Source organism: Mus caroli, unplaced genomic scaffold (genome assembly GCF_978045245.1).
Source record: "Mus caroli unplaced genomic scaffold, Mus_caroli_1 scaffold_18, whole genome shotgun sequence".
NCBI classification, from domain to species: domain Eukaryota; kingdom Metazoa; phylum Chordata; class Mammalia; order Rodentia; family Muridae; genus Mus; species Mus caroli.
This window is the reverse complement of record NW_028227273.1, coordinates 26,260,746-26,282,848: the sequence shown is the minus strand read 5'-3', so window position 1 is coordinate 26,282,848 and position 22,103 is coordinate 26,260,746. Positions and strand designations below refer to the sequence as shown.

The 22,103-nt window shown below is 41.1% G+C and overlaps 1 protein-coding gene across 1 annotated transcript in view; it reads left to right on the top strand.

The window, feature by feature from the left end:
* L3mbtl4 (L3MBTL histone methyl-lysine binding protein 4) overlaps nucleotides 1-1,277 on the top strand; it is a 366,608-nt gene extending 365,331 nt beyond the window's left edge. The window contains exon 18 of the mRNA XM_085833147.1: nucleotides 1,160-1,277. Coding sequence (XP_085689273.1) covers nucleotides 1,160-1,277 — 118 coding nt within the window. The remainder of the gene's footprint in view (nucleotides 1-1,159) is intronic.
* Nucleotides 1,278-22,103: the final 20,826 nt, after the last annotated feature.

Genomic DNA, 22,103 nt, shown 5'->3' with positions numbered 1-22,103 from the left:
TTTCTTTTTCCTCTCTTCTTGTGAGAGTTGGGCATATCCTATTCTGTCAAATCTTTCTCTGATTCATCACTTTTTCTGCCTCCCTACTAGACATCACTTTCAAATGTACGTCCTTTCCTTCTACAAACTAACTTTTCCTTCATTGTTTGTGATTAAAGGTGTGTACTAACGGCATGTCTATGTTCTAGCTAGAGGGATTAGAGGTATGTTGAGAGAATCTCTTTTATAAGCATCACCTATCAATAAAAAGCCAATGGCAAAGGAATGAGCAGAGGCAGGAAATAGGAGGTGGAACACTGGCAGGAAGAGAGAGAATTTTTGGGAAACAGTGAGAGTATAAAAGAGAGATTCAAGATATCCACAGAAGAAAGACTGAGAGAGACTGATGTAAACCTGCAAGTTGCTTAACTCAGGATAGATAAAAAGAGAGATTTGAGGGAGATGCTGAGGAGACTTGAGAAAGAAGCAGACAGGGAGTGAAGGAAAGGCAACAATCCAATTGGTAGACAATGAATAATTTGAATGGGTTAAATAAGTTAAGAGCTATTCAGGGAATGAGCAAAAGCTACAACCTAGGCATTTATTAATAAATAATTAGTCTTCAGAGTCGCCATTCGCAGAGCTGGGGCTGGGAAAGGAAAGACAGATTTATTTTGTTTTAACAAGGAATGTGCTACAGCTGAGCCGCACCCCAACTATAAACAGGCTTTGCAAACAAACAACACAATCTTGGGGTTCATAGTGTCATCAAATATCCTGCAAGAGAAGGAAGTTCTCTTGAATGATCATACAGGATAACTAAAACTCAAGATAACAAAAGGGCTCAGTGCATTCTACATAGAAATACCAGCAGATATCTCGCTGAGCCCTAAGAATCCAATCCTCAAGAGAGCTTGCTGGGGCCTGAGTCAGGGCCTGCAGCAGACCTGCGAGTGCAGCCAGAGAGGCTCTGATCTAAGACAGATGGTACACATGTCTGAGAAGAACTCTGAACCCGCCAATCTCAACTCCACTAATACAAGTCGCTCTCCAAATTAGACAAAAAGGTTCAATTGTGTGGTTTTTAGTTTTAAAACCAAGGTACATCCAGATAACCATCCTTTCTAGTGAGAGACTTACTATGTTTTAATCGCGGCTCCAATTGGTAATTATTTAACAGATACCTGAAGACAGTAGTAGAATCTGCAGTACAGTGTTACCAAGAACTGATGCGGCCACTGGAATGTCACCCCGAAGTGACTATGGGCACCAAGCTGTTGCCCTTGAAGCAACATTGAGCCACTATGAAAAAGCTCCCACCTCTTGTTCCTTCATGCCTATCCAGCTTGTCCTATCTCTGTTTACAGTCCTCAGACCTCACACACAAGTGTGAGGGCCCTACATGCTACCAATGTGTTACTATGATAACAAACGTTCATCATCAGCTGTATAAAATTAAGCCTTTTATTTTTATGGAAGTTCAAGTATATTGGAAGATGGTGTTTATCTTAGTTTCTTCCCTTGTTGATATAGTATATTCATATGGCACATTTCTTACAACTGATGAACCAGTATGGATAGGCCATTTTGAATACTAAAGGACCTTGGTTTATCTTAAGACTGCATATCTTTGGGTTTCACATTTCTCTGGGTTTTTAAAAATGCATGGTGGTGTATATCTACTAGCGTGGTTGCTGGTTCCAAAAACATTTTATTTTCCTAAGTGTTTGTACCTTCTTCTTTTCTGTCCACCTCAACCCTTAACAACTAGCAGTCTTTCTGATATTTCTATAGTTATGTCTTTTACACGGTGTTGAAGACTTGGCATGATACAGGGGTAGCCTTGTTAAACTGGATTCTTGTACTTGGCAATAGGCAATTAATTTTCCTCCAAAAGAGAGTCAATTTTTTGACTGTTGAATAATACTCTGTTATATGGATCCCAGCATAAAGTATTTATCCATTCACCTATTTAAGAACGTGTTGACTACTTGAAGCTTTTTAAAAATTTTTATTAGGTATTTTCTTCATTTACATTTCCAATGCTATCCCAAAAGTCCCCCATACCCTCCCCCCCCCACTCCCCTACCCACCCACTCCCACTTCTTGGCCCTGACATTCCCCTGTACTGAAGCATATAAAGTTTGCAAGACCAATGGGCCTCTCTTTCCAGTGATGGCCAACTAGGCCATCTTCTGCTACATATGCAACTAGAGACATGAGCTCTGGGAGTACTGGTTAGTTCATATTGTTGTTCCACCTATAGAGTTGCAGACCCCTTTAGCTCCTTGGGTACTTTCTCTAGCTCCTCCACTGGGGGCCCTGTGAGATTACTTGAAGCTTTTAACTAGATGTAAAGAAGGCTGCTATAAATGCCAATGGTTGAGTTTTTGCATGTGTGCTTTAAGTTCATTTGGTAAGTACATGAAATTGTAACTCCTGGGATGTGCAGTAAGAATGTGCTTAGCTCTGTATGAAACCATCAAAACGTATGCCAAAACATATGTGCTGTTTTGCATTCTTACACAGTGAATGAGCGCTCCTCTTGCTCCACATCTGACAACTATGTTCGGTTTTAATTGGGACCCGTAATACTTTTAGGTCATGTAGCATCTCATTGCTCTAAGGTGCTATTTCCTGTATGTCGCATGATTAGAGCTTTGGATGTGTTTATTGTTAGTTGGGTTTGCTGAGGTGGGCTCATAGCTGTTGCCCTCTTTAGACCTGACCTAATTTCAGTTTTAATCTCAATAGGCCTTTGAACACCTTGATAAAAGACTTTTATCAGGTGCTTCTGACACACACACACACACACACACACCCGCATTCAGGAATGCTTCCATTTTAATACAAAACTCTATCTGGACAGTGCTTTGGGGATGTATGTCAGTCAAAGCTATCAGGATCATCTGCACTTTCTCCTTTGTTACAGAGATTTTAAGTCCCATATTTTTATTTTATATTTCAGTCTATGATCTAATTCAATTTTGCTTCATTTTGAATATTCTATCTATTTTTTATTTTGACTTATTTTCTCCTCTGATTTCATGTGAGCATTTTATATGACTCCATTTGACTCTTCACTAGCACATCAGTTACACTAGTGTTTTAACTAGTTGTCCTAGAAATCTTATTATGCACCTACAGTACCACAAGCTATCCAGATACGGAAAACCCTTCATTCTCCTTGCATTTCCATTTTAAAATTCTTTATGTCGCCCTTCCGGTCCACTCCAGCACTGGGGTGCCTTGTCCACAGAGTATCCGGACACCCGCAAGGACCCACACAGGATCCCCCACGGGATCCTAAGACCTCTGGTGAGTGGAACACAGCGTCTGCTACAATCCAATCGTGCCAGACCTGAGACTGCATTAACTAGGGAAGCAGATAACCTGGCCTGATCAGGGGCACACGTCCCTTCTGGTCCACTCCAGCACTGGGGTGCCTTGCGCGCGGAGTTTCCAGACACCCCCAAGGTCCTCACAGGACCCTCCATGGGATCTTAAGACCTCTGGTGAGTGGAACACAACTTCTGCCAGGAAGCAGGTTCAAACACCAGATATCTGGGCACCTTCCCTGCAAGAAGAGAGCTTGCCTGCAGAGAATACTCTGACCACTGAAACTAAGGAGAGAGCTAGTCTCCCAGGTCTGCTGATAGAGGCTAACAGAGTCACCTGAGGAACAAGCTCTAACCAGAGACAACTATAACAACTAGCTTCAGAGATTACCAGATGGCGAAAGGCAAACGTAAGAATCCTACTAACAGAAATCAAGACCACTCACCATCATCAGAACGCAGCACTCCTGGGGCCTAGCAAACCCAGAAGTGTATGCTCACAGTTAGCTATTGGATGGATCACAGGGCCCCCAATGGAGGAGCTAGAGAAAGTACCCAAGGAGATAAAGGGATCTGCAACCCTATAGGTGGAACAACAATATGAACTACCCAGTACCCTCCAGAGCTCATGTCTCTAGTTGCATATGTATCAGAAGATGGCCTAGTCGGCCATCAGTGGAAAGAGAGGCTTGAGAGGCCCATTGTTCATGCAAACTTTATATGCCTCAGTATAGGAGAGCGCCAGGGCCAAGAAGTGGGAGTGGATAGATAGGGGAATGGGGGGGAGGATATGGGAGACTTTTGGGATAGCACTGGAAATGTAAATGAAGAAAATACTTTAAAAAATATGGCAAATCAAGAGACTCGAGTTGTCTCTCAAATAGATATAGAACAATATCTAGGAAAGCAAGAAGAAAAGAACTTTCCTGTCCCTCTGAACAGAACTCATTTCAAGCACATGCCATTGCCCTTCAATAAAGGAATAAACAAAAAGCTCCATTAGAAATCGAAAATGGTTCCCTTCCCAGTAGCAGTCACCCAGCTAATAGGGACAGCACAGGTCCTACTCAGATTGCAAATATAAGTTCTTTGTGTGCATGGAGTTGGATTATATTTGAATTTTGGAAAATATTATATCTTGCTAAATGGCTTACAAGTAGATTCTTAGGAAATTATCTTATACAAGTGTCAATGATAGAGGTGACCTTACTGAGACAGAGGAAGTTTAATCTTCAATTTAAAAAAAATGTACAGTGAGGTTATTAATATTTTCATCCTGGTGAGGAAAGGACAAGGCTAATTGCTTTTCTCAATGGTGGGCACAAGCAGTGTCAGCTTAAAGGAGAGAGCCAAGGCTGGTCACCCAGGACTTGTGCACTTCTGTTTTCTCCAACATGTAGGGACAGTCTCCAGGAAGAAGTCAGTTACATAGAGTTTTGTCTTAGTTCTCTGTTCTTTTCTCTAACTGTTCTTCCCTTCAAACCATTGTTCTCCAAATAGTGGCTCACTATTTATAGTAACTATCAAATGGAGTCCTAACCTGGAACTTTGTTCCTAATTGTTTTTTATTAATTTTTAAAATCTTAGTTAAAACATAATTAAATTGTTTACCCTCCCATACTTCCCTCCTACCCCTTCTGTATCTGTCCACCCCAAGTCTTTAACTATTGCTATTTTGTATACATGTTTAATCATACATGATATACCTATATATGTATATGTGTATGTGTATACACATATGATTAAACATAAATACAATCTGCTGAGTCTCTGCAGTGTTTTCTGCATGTGTGTTTTTCTTAGACTAACCACTTGATATATTGGATAACCAAAAAGGGGCTCATCTCTGGGAAACACTGATTCCTCCTCTCTCTATAGCCCTTAATTGCTTGTAGCTCTGCACCTGGGGTGAAGTCTAATGAGATTTCATCCATCTACTTTGGGATGTTCACTATTGGAATTATCCTGGCTTTATTTAAGCTATCCTGCTGTTAAGATTTCATGAATGTACCTCCCCTGTCATAGATATAAAAGTTACAGTGTCACAGCTAACTTTCTGGTCCTCTGATTTTGCAGTATTTCTGTCCCCTCATCCATAATGCTCTCCAGTCTTGGATGCTTATGTTGTAGATGGACCATGGTGGGACAGGGTTCTCATCTCAGATCCATGGCCTCACTACCCGTTGGGAGCTGGTGAGGTTTATGGGATCCTAGTTGTCAGTTGTTGGCCTTAATAATGAACAGAATATTATTCACAAAGTCCTTTTCCTACATCTATATCCTGTAGGGTACTGCCTGCATTTTCTTCTAGAAGTTTCTGTGTTTTGGGTTACCAATTGAGGTCTTTTCTGCCAGTGCTGGATAAATACAGAAGTGCCTGATAAATACATTGGACAGAGCACAGGGTCCCCAAGGAAGGGGCTAGAGAAAGTACCCAAGAAGCAGAAGGGTTTTGCAGCCCCATAGGAGGAACAATATGAACTAACCAGTACCCCCAGAGCTCCCTGGGACTAAACCACCAGCCAAAGAAAACACATGGAGGGACTCATGGTTCCAGCTACATATGTATCAGAGGATGGTTTAGTTGGTCATCAGTGGGAGGAGAGGCCCTTGGTCCTGTGATAGTTCTATGCCCCAGTCTTGAGGAATGCCAGGGCCAGGAAGCAGCAGTGGATGGGTTGGTGAGCAGGGGGAAGGAGGAGGGAATAGGGAATTTTTGGAGGGGAAACTAGGAAAGGGGATAAAATTTGAAATGTAAATAAAGAAAAAATCTAATAAAAGAAAAAAATGAGGCCTTTGACACATGTGGAGTCAGTTTTTATTCAGAATGATAGAAATGGGACTAATTTTATGTGTGTTTGGTCTTCTGTTGGGTGTGATGGTACACAAGCTGATCCCAGCATTTTGGAGGAAAAAGTGGGAAGATTGTGTGTGTGTGTGTGTGTGTGTGAATGAATTCCAGGCCAACCAATACTATAGTGAGGCCCTGTTTCTGTTTTGATTTGTTTTGTTTTTTTAATCTTGTCTCAATACTTTTTATTCCATATTAAGTAGCAAGGGTATTGGGGGAGTCACTTCCAGTTCTCAAAGTTATGCATTTACTGCCTTCCTGACCCCACCTATTTTTACAAAGCATTTTTGCTAGCTCATATCCTTATTGGCTACTTTTTTTTAATTAACAACTAAAGACCATGAAGATTGTTTCTAGGTCTCCTTATAGTTAGGATTTGGTTTGTGGTGTGTGTTTTGCTTTTCTGAAACTGCCTCTCACTGAGTAGAACCCTCTGTGGTGGTTTCCCTGCCTACTTTCCAAAGCTACTCACGTGACAGTAGGATGACAATCAGGTAAAGGCCAGCTTGTCCTGGGGCAGGCTCTATGCCAGGTTCTGTAGGCACATCTCTGTTTGCTCCTCAAAGCTCTCCAAATTCAGCTTTATCTTCTTCTAAATGTCACCTTCCTTTGCTTAGCCTCTTCCTCTTCACTAGTCTCCTAACTCAGGGGAAATGCAGTACAAAGAGTGTCTATAACCTTCACAGGGTCACATATCTAGTGCCTACTGGCTGGTACCAGCATTATACCTGGTCATCCTGCGAAAGCCAGCATGGTGGGGTCATGCCATGAAGAATAATCTTCTGGGAGAGGGTGGCGCCACCTACATGCATGAGCGCAGCATGGGAAATAGTACAGCCCTAAGTGCCACTTGTGACACTAGATTCTTATTCTGATAATCATGGCAATAGCATGTATAAATGCTTATTCAAATAGAGGATGTGTTTTCCTCAAAGGGTAATGAGCCTCCTCCTGAGGACCTGTGCCAGGTGATGGTATTGACGTTCATCTGGTACATTCTTATCTGGACTGTTATTTTTATTTTATTTTTTTAGCATATCCAAATACATATATGCTAAGCACAATTCAAGGCCTGGCTTCCTCCCAAGGTTGTCTAAATTGAATTAGTTCTTTTTGAGTGCTCATCAGGACTTGCTCCAGTGTCCTTTTGGTTCAATGAGCATATACTACAGAATGAACATGCTCAAGAGACTTCTTCCTCTACAACCCATCAGCCAGGCAGCAGATGTCTGACAGAACAGTTATTCTGTGCCCAGAACTGTTTTCAAACTATTGATCTGCCCATCAAACTATAGATGGGTCAAAGAAGGATAGGCAGAGAAGTGAGTTTTGTCTTATTTGACAAGCTCTGGGGAAAAATAATATCTGGGTCATTATGATCTGGAATTTAACTGAAAAAAAAAAAAGGTCTCTGTTTGTATTGTAGCAAAGAACACCAAAACTGGAGCCAATTAATTCATTTGCTATCTGTTTACATAGTACACACTGTAGATAGCACCCTGCTTAGTAATCTCTGTGTTGGACATTGAGATCCATGGCTTAGCAAATGAAAGCAGCTGTCATCGTTGTTGACTCTTACACTCTATACGAGCAGACAGAACAATCAGGTGACTGTGACCACAAATAACCACGTCACTGACAAATGCTGTAAAGATCATTGAACAGGCTAATCAGATGTTGTTTATGGTGATGGAGAAGACTGGAGTAGCTGGTCAGTGTCTGCAGAAGCCCAGATGTGAAAAAGATCAACAGAAACCAGAAGTGAGGCTGTGTGGCAAGAGCTGGCAGCTGTGAGGAGAGCCAGGGGACAGAGTCTAGAGGCTATGCATGGGCAAGACAAGGCATGGGTGTGGTTAGAACAGGACGCATGGGTTCCAGGGGAGTGGATAGAGGGGATACAAATTGATCCGTGGGAAACTATGGAACATTTCCAGAACAGATGAAGGTAGCTCAGCCAGTGCAGGGAAGGGTCTGAAGCAGATAAACAGGCTGGACACTGTGGTAACAGGTAGGCATTAAGAAGGCTTACACAACTGAAGAGAACATGGTGCCTCTTAAGGTCAGGAAACTTAAGAAAGACCAGGTTTAATATTTGAGGGTAAATGGGGTCAGGACTCTGAACCCAGAATAAGGATTTAATGTGTAGAGTTTTGGCATGCCTTTGAGACAGCCAAGAATATCTGAACAGAGAACTTCGTATCACAGTGGATGTCGCAGAGCAACTGAGCACTTAACTCTAGATATGACACTCAGGGAAGACAGTGGAGGAACGTCTCGTCCAGGGCCCCAGAGACTCTGCCACCCAATGTCAAGACTAAAGGGATGAGAACAAGATAAAGGGGATGAGTAGCCCATACATTATGGCCAAAATACCAAGAAGATAGGAGATCAGGGGCAGATGAAGAAACTATAGAGCTCTTTTACACTTGTATTTGTTTTTGTTTTTGTTTTGTTTTGTTTTGTTTTGTTTTGTTTTGTGACAACATGAGCCATTCAAGATTTTTTTTTTTCAGAACAAGTGAGAATGATCTGGTGAGAGGCTGCTAGAAGGATCCTTGAGATCATGAGATTTCTGTGAAGCACACAGCAGGACTCAGGAGACCCACAAGGGTGATGGAAGTGTACAATTTTGTGGCTTCTGTTTTTCCATAAAACTCTATGGAGTCTGCTGTGAGATCTCTAGGGGCAGCTGCTGTAAACCCCTGAATGAGGAAGGGAGGAGGGAATGGCTGCTTAGACAGGAATGGCCTGTGAAGCAGAGGGTGGCTGGTGAGGCCGATGTCACTTCCTGTGCCATCGCTTTCTATGCTGTGAGTGGTTAGGTTGGCCAGCGAGGCCTGTTAGGAATGACCAGCCTGCACAAGGAAAGCAATCAGCTAGATTTTCTCAAGAATACCATTTTGTCCAAATGATCACAGTGAGATCACAGAGAAATGAGGAAATCGTGATTGTTTGGAGAGAGTATTAGGAAGTGTGGCCTTGTTAGAGGAAGGACATCATCACCAGGGGTGGGCTTTGACAGCTCAAAGTCTAGAGCTGCCCCTAGGTCACTTCCTGGTTTAGGTTGGAGATGGAAGTTCTCAGATGATGCTCCTGTCATGCTTGGTGTGACAAGCATGACTACCCCACTGTGACAGCAATGGCTTTTCATCCCTCTGCAACCATAAAACGCCCACCCCCAATCCCTAACAAACCCTTCCCTCTACGAATCGCCTTGGTCATGTTCTTTTGTCACAGCACCAGAAAAGTAACTGATGCAGACATAGAGTATCCACAAGATATCTGTAGGAAAATGAAGAGAAGGAAGAAGGAAGAAGCTGTGAATATTTAAGACCTATGGTAGTTTTTTTTTTTTTTAACTCCTAATTTACTCGTGAGAATGATTAGTAAATAAGCGAATGTCAGGGGTGCTGTGTATATTCCTGGAAGCTACTCAGTGACGAATCATTGGATATCATGATGGGCACAACCCTGTAGATCCCACAGCAACATCAGCAGAGCCATGGTGACCCATAGCTGCAGAGGTGGTGATGGGTCTCCTGGCTTTGCCATAAGAACTGCCATGCACAGAGAAGGCTCTGTCTGCACCAGACATTGCTACCTGCAACTCATAATGGGACTTTTCCATGACTTTAAGGATCAGATAAGATTATGAGTTCAAAATAGCATAAGGACTGCAACCCAGTCCAGAGTCTATGTATGCTTCTAGAGGCTTCTGATCTTTGCTGTCACATTAACATTAGCAAAGCACACGCATTTGTCACATTCATTAATCCTATCACTCAAGGAAACTGTTGTTTAAAACAGTTTAGAAACAATAATATAATATAATATAATATAATATAATATAATATAATATAATTTGTGATGATGTTAATATGTTGACATGAAGTCTTCTCTGGTGAGTCTGGAACAAAGATGAGAGCTAGCAGGTCAGTAGAGCATCAGAGTAAAGAATTGATGATCCTGACGCAGAGTGTCATGTGTATGTGCATGCTTGTGAACATGGACTGAACATGTGTGTATGTGTGTGCACATGTGTATGTGTGTCTATGAATGTGAGCCTGAATGCATTTGTGTGTATGTGCTGTCTTCTCATATTTACATATGTATTTATAGTAAAATTCTACTTATAAATAAAGCAGAGAATAGCAATAGCTGATAAAAAGGACAATTATAATCATAGGCTATAATAAAAGTTATGTGAACTTGGCCTTTTTTTTCAAAATAATAATTTTTTTAGACTGCACGTGCATTTGTTGTATCTTCTATGCCCAGAATTTCTGTGTGTCCTATCAGCTGCCCTATAATACCTGCATCAGTCTTTTCCCATGCTTTATGGTCCCATTTCCCTTCCTTGTTGGCTCTATTTGAGGTGTTCTTTCAGAAGAACCAGTTTCACTGTAACTGAAGCCTTACTTCAGATGTTTTTGTCCTTCTTAGTCAACTTCCTCAGCTTCTGCTGCAACATATTGCCAACTGTCCAAATATGTTTTCTTATCTAGCACAACTTAATTCATTTTCCATCTCTAACTAAGGCCCCTTGTGCCTGGTGATTATAATTCATGCAATTTGAGGCATGACAGCAAACTCAACCTGAGTTTCTTCTTAGTTCTACAGATAAAAGATTAATCCCTACTGTAGCTTTTAGCAGCCTTGGTACACATTTTTGTTCTTTCCTTATTCAGCTTTATCAATTGTCTTTCTTTCACTGTGCCATCCTGAAAATCATATTCTTATTGAAAGTTTCAGAGTTCAATCCATTGCCCTTGGACCAAAGACAGCACAGTACAGCATGGTGGTGGCCATATTCATCTCATAGTGGCTAGGAAATGAAGTAAAAAGCAGAAAATTGTGCTGTCCAAACACCCCTTCAAGGTCATGCTTCCAATAACCTAACTTCCTCCCATTAGATAGTCATTACCTCCTAAATGTTCCAATACCTCCCAATACACCAACTATAACCCTTTGGGAAAACCAACACATGGACCTTTGGAGGAATCTCCAAATCCCATCTAGAACACACTTTGAGAATTTTTGCCTTATCATTTAAAAGTTCTCTTGAATATTTCCAAAATGATATCATCATTACTCTTTGTTCTTGAGACCATCATGAAGTAGAGTATACATTACAAGCACTGTGACATCGTTGACAGTCAGTCTGCTAACTGAGACAGCTAAAGGTCAACTGACTGAGTCTAAAGTGATACCCAGAGGTCTCATATGTTGAAGGCTTAGTCTCCAGCTCATGGACACCTTGAGAAGTGATTGTTCATAAGACCACTGATATACCTAGTATGACTAATGCATATTGATTTTTCACAGCTGAATAGGCACTCAAGAGAAAGGACCTGGATGGAGGAATTCTGTCACCATCACCAGAGTTTGTGTCATTAAATAGTCCAGTCTTTTCTCTCTATCTGCCTCTTGCTTTGTCTATGCTTTGTTTGTTCCTACAGAGTTTCTTAGCCTCAAAGAACCAAGTGGCCATAAACCTAAAACTCTGAAATAGGCAAGGGTGGTTGCTAACTGTTTGCCATGGGCATGAGTTCAGAGTTCAGAGCTTCAGAACCCACATGGCATGGTGGTGCGACAGCCTACCTGGGATTACAACTTTTGAAGCTGAGGGAGAGCCAGGGCATCCCTAGAACAAGCTGGCTATGGAGACGACACACAAGTGTGAGTTTTGGGTTTGATTGACTGTGTCACTGAAATAAGATTGAAGAGCTAATGAGGATGATTTCAGACATTGACCTCAGGCCTACACATGCACATATATGCCCGCACACATGCCATATATATACACACACAAGTAAAGCCCCTGAGACTACAATCCAAATAACTATTTTTAACGTTAAGTAGTTTTTCTCTAGTACTTTTTACAGTGATAGAAAGTCAGACTAACATAGCGACTGGTGGGAAAGCAGCACATGTCACCTGGACACGCTGCAGAAAAAGATGATTCACAGCCTGGAAGAGCAAAGCACACCGTAGCATCCCATGGCTCAGAACAGCCCACAATTTACAACTGACAAATTGCTGCTCTCTGGAATTTTCAGTCTAATACCTTTGTACTGTGTTGACTGACTGCAGATAAGGGTACTGCTGTAGTCTCTGTCTGTGGGAAATGAGCTGAAGGAAGGCTTTAACTTCTCTGCAGCCAGAAACCCTGTGGCTGGACGTTGGAGGATTTTAGAACAGTCTATACAGCACAGTGGTGTGCTAGTCTTAGTAGGGATGTCAGCATACAAGTTGCCTTTTTTTTTTTTTTTTTTATATTTTTATTACATATTTTCCTCAATTACATTTCCAATACTATCCCAAAAGTCCCTCATAGCGCCCCCCACTTCCCTACCCACCCATTCCCATTCTTTTGGCCCTGGCATTCCCCTATATTGGGGCATATAAAGTTTGCAAGTCCAATGGGCCTCTCTTTCCATTGATGGCCGACTAGGCCATCTTTCGATACATATGCAGCTAGAGACAAGAGCTCCAGGGTTCTGGTTAGTACATCATGTTGTTCCAACAATAGGGTTGCAGATCCCTTTAGCTCCTTGGGTACTTTCTCTAGCTTCTCCATTGGGAGCCCTGTGATACATCCAATAGCTGACTGTGAACATCCACTCCTGTGTTTGCTAGGCCCCGGCATCGTCTCACAAGAGACAGCTATATTTGGGTCCTTTCAGCAAGATCTTACTAGTGTATGCAATGGTGTCAGCGTTTAGAAGCTGATTATGGGACGGATCCCTGGATACAGCAGTCTCTAAATGGTCCATCCTTTCATCACAGCTACGAACTTTGTCTCTGTAACTCCTTCCCTGGGTGTTTTGTTCCCAATTCTAAGAAGGTGCACAGTGTCCACACTTTGGTCTTCATTCTTCTTGAGTTTCATGCGTTTAGCAAATTGTATCTTATATCTTGAGTATCCTAAGTTTTGGGCTAATATCCACTTATCAGTGAATACATATTGTGTGAGTTCTTTTGTGATTGTGTTACTTCACTCAAGATGATGCCCTCCAGGTCCATCCATTTAGCTAGGAATTTCATAAATTCATTCTTTTTAATAGCTGATAAAACAGAAACTAAAACAATGCATAGTGGCCATTCTACTTCAATGGAGGGTGGCAAAAATCTGAACCAGAGATTAGGATGTGGACTGTGTGTAGGGTTTCTCTGTGCTCACAAACTCCAGCCTCTAATAATTGACAAGTGGGCATAGTAAGTATTTTTACAGGGCAGTCTAGCCAAAGAGCCAATATGAAATTGGAAAATTGAACCACTTGGGCAAATGGAAATTTTTTAAGTAATTTGTTAGTGCATTGAATATTTCACAACAATAACCCTATTGTACTTCTAAAAGAAAACATAAGGTTTTAGCTGCTTGGCTGTTTACAACGTCTAGTGTGGTGACAGCGTGTTCTGTGTTTGTGTGTCTGCTTTTAAATAATGTGCCTCGTTATTATGAGAAGTCTTCAAATGCAATGACGTTTCATTTAAATGGGGAGAAATTAGGTAACAATGAATTAAAGGGGAAAATTGAGACAGACATTTTTTTTTGGCAACATTTGAATCAGGAGGTACATAAAAAGCATTGTTCCTATTTGAATGAGACTGGAAAGTAGTGTTTGGCACCTTGGAAACTTTTGCATCAAAACATAATCTTTCTTTTCTCCCTTCTATCTTCTTTAAAATGAATTTTAAAGCTACCCCCCAGTATTGAGAGAGGTCCATGCAAGGCTGAGGGAGGCTATCTAACCAAAAAGCACATCTGCACCACTTTCTTCTGTTAAAAGCTTTTTTTTTATTAAAAAGCCTAGTATTTCATTTGTTTATTAAAACAATTAGAATTAATTCTTATATAATTGGCCCTGCTTTCTCTGATATAACAAGCCTAGCTTTCTGCAACTTGCCTCTCTGTCTCCCAGAACATTTAGGTTAAATAGTATATTACTAATGTTTGAGTAGATTATATGTATGCTTCATGCTACATTCAGAAGATATGAAGAGATATACAATGAAAAACATAACATTTACCTAACCCTGTCCCTTCAGACTCCAGTTCTCTTATCAAGGGTCTCTCTTCTAATTTCTTTTCATTATGATAACACAGTCTGACCAAAACCCACAGTTGAAGCTGGACAGTAGTGGCGCACACCTTTAATCCCAGCACTTGGGAGGCAGAGGCAGGTGGATTTCAAGTTCAAGGCCAGCCTGGTCTACAGAGTGAGTTCCAGGACAGCCAGAGCTATACAGAGAAACTCTGTCTGGAAAAAAACAAAAACAAACAAACAAAAAGCCACAGTTGGGAGGAAAGGGTTTCTTTGGCTTGCAACGGCATGTTACAGCCATCACGAGGTAAGAATTCAAGGCAGACCTGTTTATTACTCCACATAGCATTAACTCCAACCAGGGAACTCATTCACAGCTAAGGAATTACAGTAGAAACCATGGAGGAGGCTGCTTGCTGGTTAGTGGTCCAAATTGTTCTCAGCTAGTTTTCTTATACAGTTCAGAGCCATTTGCTTACGGGATGGTACCACCCACAGTGGACCAAAGCTCTCCTACATCAATTAACAATGAAGACAACTTCCTACAGGTATGCTCACAGGACAATCTGATATAGGCAGTTCCTCTCAGAGGTCACTAGGCTGGATCAAATGGACAGAGCTACCAAGGGGGTGCCTTTCCAAAGGAATGTTATAGTTTTTATAATATATGTGCACACACAGCATATGTGTACACAAATGGTCACATACACATTTCTGCATACTCTCCTCGTGTCACCCTGCAGTAGAGGTTCAGCTCTGTTTAGACTTCCTTTGTGTGAGGTATGAAGTGGAGGCTTAACCTGCTTTTGTCTCAGTGCCTGTTCAGTCCTGCTGCACAACTAATGGGGGTACATCTCAATCCCATTGATTTAAAACCATCCCTTCACCAGATATCAAAGTGCCTTACTTTGTCATGCTGTTGTTTGAGAGAGTCTTATAGAAGCAGGCTGGCCTAGAATTCACAAAGCAGAGCTGGTTTCAAGTGCTGGATCCTCCTGCCTCCACCTCCTGGCACTAAGATAGCAGGCTATATGGTAGATCATTTCCATTGTTGGCCCTGTCTACCTACAATCTCCATTCAAGTCTCACCGATACTCTGCAGTCTCTCTTACTCCACCTTCTTGCTCTCCTTGTTTGTACTCTCTCTCTCTCTCTCTCTCTCTCTCTCTCTCTCTCTCTTACACACACACACACCATGGTGCATGCATGCATACAAACACACAGATACACAGTCACACAGAAAGACACAAACACACACACAAACACACAGGCACAAACACACACACACGTATATACGTTTGCAATTACATTAACATTTTAGTCTAACCTTGGATTTCCAGTGTAAGAACTTGAGCTTAGCAACTCTCCCTGCTCAGGAGAGTTGTTGTCTGCCCATTAAGAGCATTTTCATGCCTTAGAAATTGCCCCCTTCCTGCAAGCACACCTTTATAGAGTTTTTACTTCAGTCGCCACAGGAAATGAGGCAGTGTGTCAGTGGCTGCTCCAGCTAGACTCTTTGTGCATAAACGCTGTCAATTTCTATATATTAATTTTGATCTTATTGCTGTATTTCACTCTGATTTGTAGTTCATTTGTAATTAGTTTTGAGTTTCCTTAACTACAAATACCTGCAATTTTTACCTATTAAAATCTGTTTTCTTAGTTTCCCTGAACTGAAGCCCTTAGGCATTAAAAGGGTGTGTTTGTGTTCTTTTTAACAGGGTCTCTGGAGTCTACAAAGACCTGAATGTGTATGCTGAGTTAGTCCCTTTCCTTCAGCCTGCCTTCAGTCTTAGTGTTGTTTGGTTGTCTGAACTTTCAAAAAGACTTTAAATACTGCATTGGTTACATATGCTTAGTACTAAAGAACAATGTGGTAGAAGTTGGCTACAGCTTTAATGATTAAAGTCCCTGCTCTGTAGGCTATCTTATAAGTTCTATTCAATATTGAGAAAGGAAGAAAAGAGGTTAAATTGCACAAGTTTAAAATTATCTAGTTTAAAATCACATGCAGTGTTATTTTAATATCGAGCATGTTTCAACGTGGTCTCATTATCTGAAAATTTCTAACCTTGTCAGGAACGAAATTAAATGTTTTTCCTTGTGTATCTTAATTCAGTGGGGACTCCAGTCTCATAATTTTGCTGAGTCTCATGAGTATAAACATTAGCCATTTCACTGGTGAGTGGACATGCAAGTTAATTAAGATCCCTGGTTGAGAGAATATTAGAAATCATAGAAGGGGGTTGTAGTTTAATTTAACATAGGGTAAGGAAAATTAATACAAGAATTTATTAATTTGGTCTTAGCTCTGGAACCAATTTGTTGTACAGCCCTTGGCAAATACCCTAACCTCTTTTAGTTAATATTTTCATTTTGTGAGTGAAAACTGAATTATTAAATATCCAATGTTTAATTATGATATATTATATATACTATAATATATATTAAGTACTCAGCTCTTATATTTGCGATCTTCAGTAGTTCACCCCAAACAGCTCTTGGTGTTGGTCTGTTTATTCATAATGGTCACAACTGGTAAGGAGGTCTCCCAATTTTCTGCTCTTCCAGCAGAATGAAGAATCAGCAGGCAGAGGTGCCCATGGCCATAGGGTTTTAATCAGCTCACCATAGCATGTACCAAATTGACTCCCTTTGTTTTCCTACCTTTTCAGAAGCTGGGAAAAACTTAACCCTTTGCTAACAGCACTGAAGGTTGAGAGCCTTAGATGATGACATGTCACCTATGAGACCCTGGTGCTGCAGAGCACACAGAACTCAGTAAATGCCTTGAATGAAACAGTAGCCCCAAAAGACCTTGAGCAAAATGTGAGTTAAGTTTCTCCCTAGCTATGTAGCTCACTTAAGGAATACAGCAAATGCTGGCAGGCATGTAGAGAAAGGGGGCTGGTCTTCCCATCTGGTGATTCCCACTATGGAAGTTTGTATTGAGGCTCCTCTAAACTTAAAAGTAAAACTTACATAGAACCCAGTCATATGCATCTGAGCATCTGGAATTACAGGCATGCGCCACCACTGCCCAGCCAAAGATCTAATTTTTTAAGACTCTTTTTTAAATTGTAACTTTCCTGAGGTGTTTGAAGGGATCGGGTGAGCATAGCCGCACAGGAGAAAATCAGCAGTCCTACTCACAGGGATAAGTAGCTGTTTGAAAGAGAGGGATGGAAATTATTTTTAAATATACCATGTGACTATTTAGCTAAATGAGGGACTACCCTGAACTTTACTTTCAAGTCTGTGACCTTCTCACAACCATAAACTCCAGGACAGAATATGTGGTGGTTTTAATTAACTGCCCTGTTGTGCAAAACTAGCAACCAAACTGAATATGTGGCCTTTAAAATGCTCATTGACTTGAGTAATTGAGGAGTAGGGGAGTGGGGGGAGAAGAGAAAGAAGAAAGAAAGAATCCTTCTGAGCATCATCCTGCAACTAACTTCATCTTGGCAAAGTTAATTTTAACTAGAATCTGGGGAAGGGATACAAAGGGATACATTTTGTTTCTTAACTTAGAAAAATTAATATGGCCAGTGCTAATTAATTAGCACAGACAGTATTCATGCAGTGGCTTCTTTCAGATAATGTGCCTCAGAGGGGAACAAGAAGGCAGTTTTTGTTATTTTGTGGGCTTTCAGTGTCTGTGATTTAACAGAGCAATATACTAGAACATATTAGGCAACAGCAATGACAGATTCATTTTCTACTTGGTGCCCCGAAAAGCCATTTATGCAAATACAAATGCTGTATTTGTCATGTAAAAGCAGCTGGGAGATTTGGGTCTCTCACTCAGCATTGGTGAGAGAGTGGTGTGAGGGAAAGTTGGGAGGTCAAAATGTGAGTTGATCATTAGCTGTATATTTCATAACTGCAGACCCAGGTCCTCACTTTAAAAAAACTCAATAGCAGACCTTTCACACTTCCAAATATGGACGTTTAAAGTAATTGTTTTGTCAATGCTGATAAAGAATGAAATAGGGAGATGTGTATAGTTGTGGGGAGGGGTAACAACCTTATCAGTGTGGATATTTTACCACAATTCCCAGCCTCAACTCTTTCCAAATCCACCCTCATCTCAAAACACTCTACCACTTTAGGTTTTTTTTCTTTCTTTTCCTCCTCTTCCTCTACCATTTAATGACCCTTTAATTTTAATGTATGCTGTCAATATACTCCTTGGTATGGGGGCCATTCACTGTATTGTCATTGACCTACTGGGAGCCACACCATTAAATAAAACTGACTCTTCCCCTCTCAGGAAGCCACCGATGGGCCATACCTATTCAGTTAGAGGAAGGGTCAATGAAAAGGCCCTCCCTCCCATGTTAAAGTTGACTGGCTTGATTATATATCTCTGTGGTTGCATAAAGCAAGGACATACTTGTTTTCAAAAATTTATTTCTCTTAGGTTTTGTGTGTGTGTGTGTGTGTGTGTGTGTGTTTGCGTGCGCACACACACTTGTTTGCGCACTTGCATGCATCACATGCAGTTCCCATGGGGGCCAAAAGAGGACATCAGATCTCTAAGAACTGAAATTACAGACAGCTGTGAGCTGCTCTGTGGGTGCTAGGAACTGAACCCAGGACCTCTGCAAGAGCAGCAAATGCTCCTTAACCACCGGGCCGTCTCTCCAGTGCCCCGCTCCCCTTAGGATTTATTTGAGTATATACTTATTTTGAATGCTGATATAAATTTCCCACATGGAAAATATGATATGAATAAGCCATGCTGGCAAGTTTTTAGAATGAGGATCATAAAATTGCCAAAGAATAAGAATTACATGTTTCACAGGTGTGTGATGTTGCAGTAGAAAGCACATTAATCCCAACTTTGAAACCTGTCACTCATCATCGTCACTCATCATCTGCACAAGATTGACCTGGTACTGAATTGTGCTTTGTAAACAGTGGTACTGAATGAGTGCTTTGTAAACAGTGGTACTGAATGAGTGCTTTGTAAACAGTGGTACTGAATGAGTGCTTTGTAAACAGTGGTACTGAATGAGTTCTGATAGCACTTCGTACTTTTACATGATTTATTTACTTTCTCTTCCCAAAAGGCTAAATTCCTGCAGGAGAAATCAGTCCATTATTTGTCTTCCTCTTTATTCTTTCTACTGAAAGGGGAAGGGCATGACTTGCTTTCCTTTTTCTTTTTTTTTTTTAATACATATTTTCTTTATTTACATTTCAAATGCTATCCCAAAAGTCCCCTATACCCTCCCCCCACCCTGCTCCCCTACCCACTCACTCCCACTTCTAGGCCCTGGCATTACCCTGTACTGGGACATATAAAGTTTGCAAGGCCAAGGGGCCTCTCTTCCCAATGATGGCCGACTAGGCCATCTTCTGATACATATGAAGTTAGAGATACAAGCTCTGGGGGTACTGGTTAGTTCATATTGTTGTTCCACCTATAGGGTTGCAGACCCCTTCAGCTCCTTGGGTACTTTCTCTAGCTTCTCCATTGGGGGCCCTGTGATCCATCCAATAGCTGACTGTGAGCATCCACTTCTGTATTTGCCAGGCACTGGTGTAGCCTCATATGAGACAACTATACCAGGGTCCTTTCATGAAAATCTTGCTGGCATATGCAATAGTGTCTGGGTTTGGTGGCTGATTATGGGATGGATCCCCGAGTAGGATAGTCTCTGGATAGTCCATCCTTTCATCTCAGCTCCAAACTTTGTCTCGGTAACTCCTTCCATAGGTATTTTGTTCCCTATTCTAGGGAGGAATGAAGTAGCCAAGTATCCGTAAGACCAATGTGTGGATGACTTGCTCTCTGTTAGCCTTTCTTCTCTTCCATTTGAGGTTTAAGGATTCTGAGATATAAAATATTCTCATATCTTCCCATCTTCAGCTGGCATTCTCAGATGTAAGACCCCTTCCCCTTTTCCTACTTTACAATTACTGCTGCCTGCAAATGGAATCAGAGTGACTGTTCCCAGCTCAGTGTCTCCTACAAAAGTCAGTATGTCTAGCCACATAAATGATCTCTTTCAAGCTCTTAGTACACCACATCATTACTGGAAATGAACAGCAACTAGAGCCTAGGGAATAACCTCACCTGTGAGGAGCTCTGACAACCTGCCAGCTCACCACTCTAAAGACCTTAGAACTATAGCCTTAACATTCTCTCAGCATCTAATAAACTGTCCAAAGCTAAAGGGTCTTAAGGGATTTGTTCAAGATCTGGACATAAAAAAAAGTGGAGATAGCAAGAGTTCTTCCAAGCAGCACGACTACGGAGAGTGCAGTCCAAACACACAAGATCGATGGCAGCAATAACCTCTCCCTTGCATACAAATTTCAGGAATGTGTTCAGGTACACCGCACAGTGAAAGGGTAAAACATTTTAAGATGGGGCTGGTGAGATGGCTCAGTGGGTAAGAGCACCCAACTGCTCTTCCGAAGGTCCAGAGTTCAAATCCCAGCAACCACATGGTGGCTCACAACCATCCGCAACGAGATCTGGCGCCCTCTTCTGGAGTGTCTGAAGACAGCTACAGTGTACTTACATATAATAAATATTTAAAAAAAAAAACATTTTAAGATGTGCATTTGATATGGGTTCTTAAAATGAACTAGGTTACACTAAACCAAATTGCTTAATCTATATAATTTAACTTTTGCAAAGCATCAAATGTTCTGGAAACTGTAGTCAGTTTTCTCTGTCTGGCTTCTCTCACTGTAGTGCATGAATGCATGTGAACCCTCTGAGACCTCAGAATTATCTTTTTTGGCTGTGAACCAAAAACCAACAAAGTTTATCACTTATAGATGGATAATGTTGAAAACAAGTACCAGTTATCATCAAGAACGATCAGATCAGGGCTCTGGTGACAAATGTACATCATGGAGGCAGAGGTAATGGATTACCAATGCAGTCCAATTAAAGTAACTCTGAAGCTTTGAGAATGTCTGTACAACTAACAGTTGGAATCTTTGAAATGACACCACAACATATGGTCTCAAGGTTCAAATGTAGTTCAGAGTCTGTGCATATTAGTGGGCAGCAGCTAGCATCTGTAGAGGAAGACAAATTCAAAAACTTTAAGTTGAGGATTATGTGAAACTAATTTTTTTTTGTATATGAGAGACCTTTATTCTAAGAATTCAAAGATAAACTCTTTTAAAGATTTGTTTGTTTTTATGTATATATTTATTACTTATATATTGAGGAGGATATAATAATATAGGTATAGGTGAAGGTAAAAATATAGGTATATGCATCTACATATATGTATATTTATATGTGTATCTGCATACACACGTGCATATATATATACACATATATATATATATGTATACTCACCATCTTTTTTTATTAGATATTTACTTTATTTACATTTCAAATTTTGTCCCCTTTCCTGGTTTCCCCTCCAAAAACTCCCTATCCTCTCCCCTCTCCCCCTGCTCACCAACCCATCCACTCCTGCTTCCTGGCCCTGGCATTCCCCTACACATAGAACCTTCACACGACCAAGGGCCTCTCCTCCCATTGATAACTAACTAGGCCATCCTCTAAGTATGCCTGGAAAGTGATTTGCCCCTGGAAGTGATAACAACACTCCACAGAAAAAGTAGGGGAGGAAGGAAGAGGAGGAGGAGGAGATGGAGGAGATGGAGACAGAGGATACGGAGATGGAGGAGATAGAGAAGAAGAGGCGGTGGCGGCATAAGATGGTTATGAAGATAACAACCATGAAATTGAAGGTTATGGAGAAGATAAAGATGTTGATAAAGAAGATGACGATTTTGGTTGGTGAGGAAACTGAAGGAAAGTTCTGGTGAAGAAATATGTACACTCTTTCAGCCACAAAAATAAAACCAGAATGAATAGGACAGCAATCAATCAACAGTAAG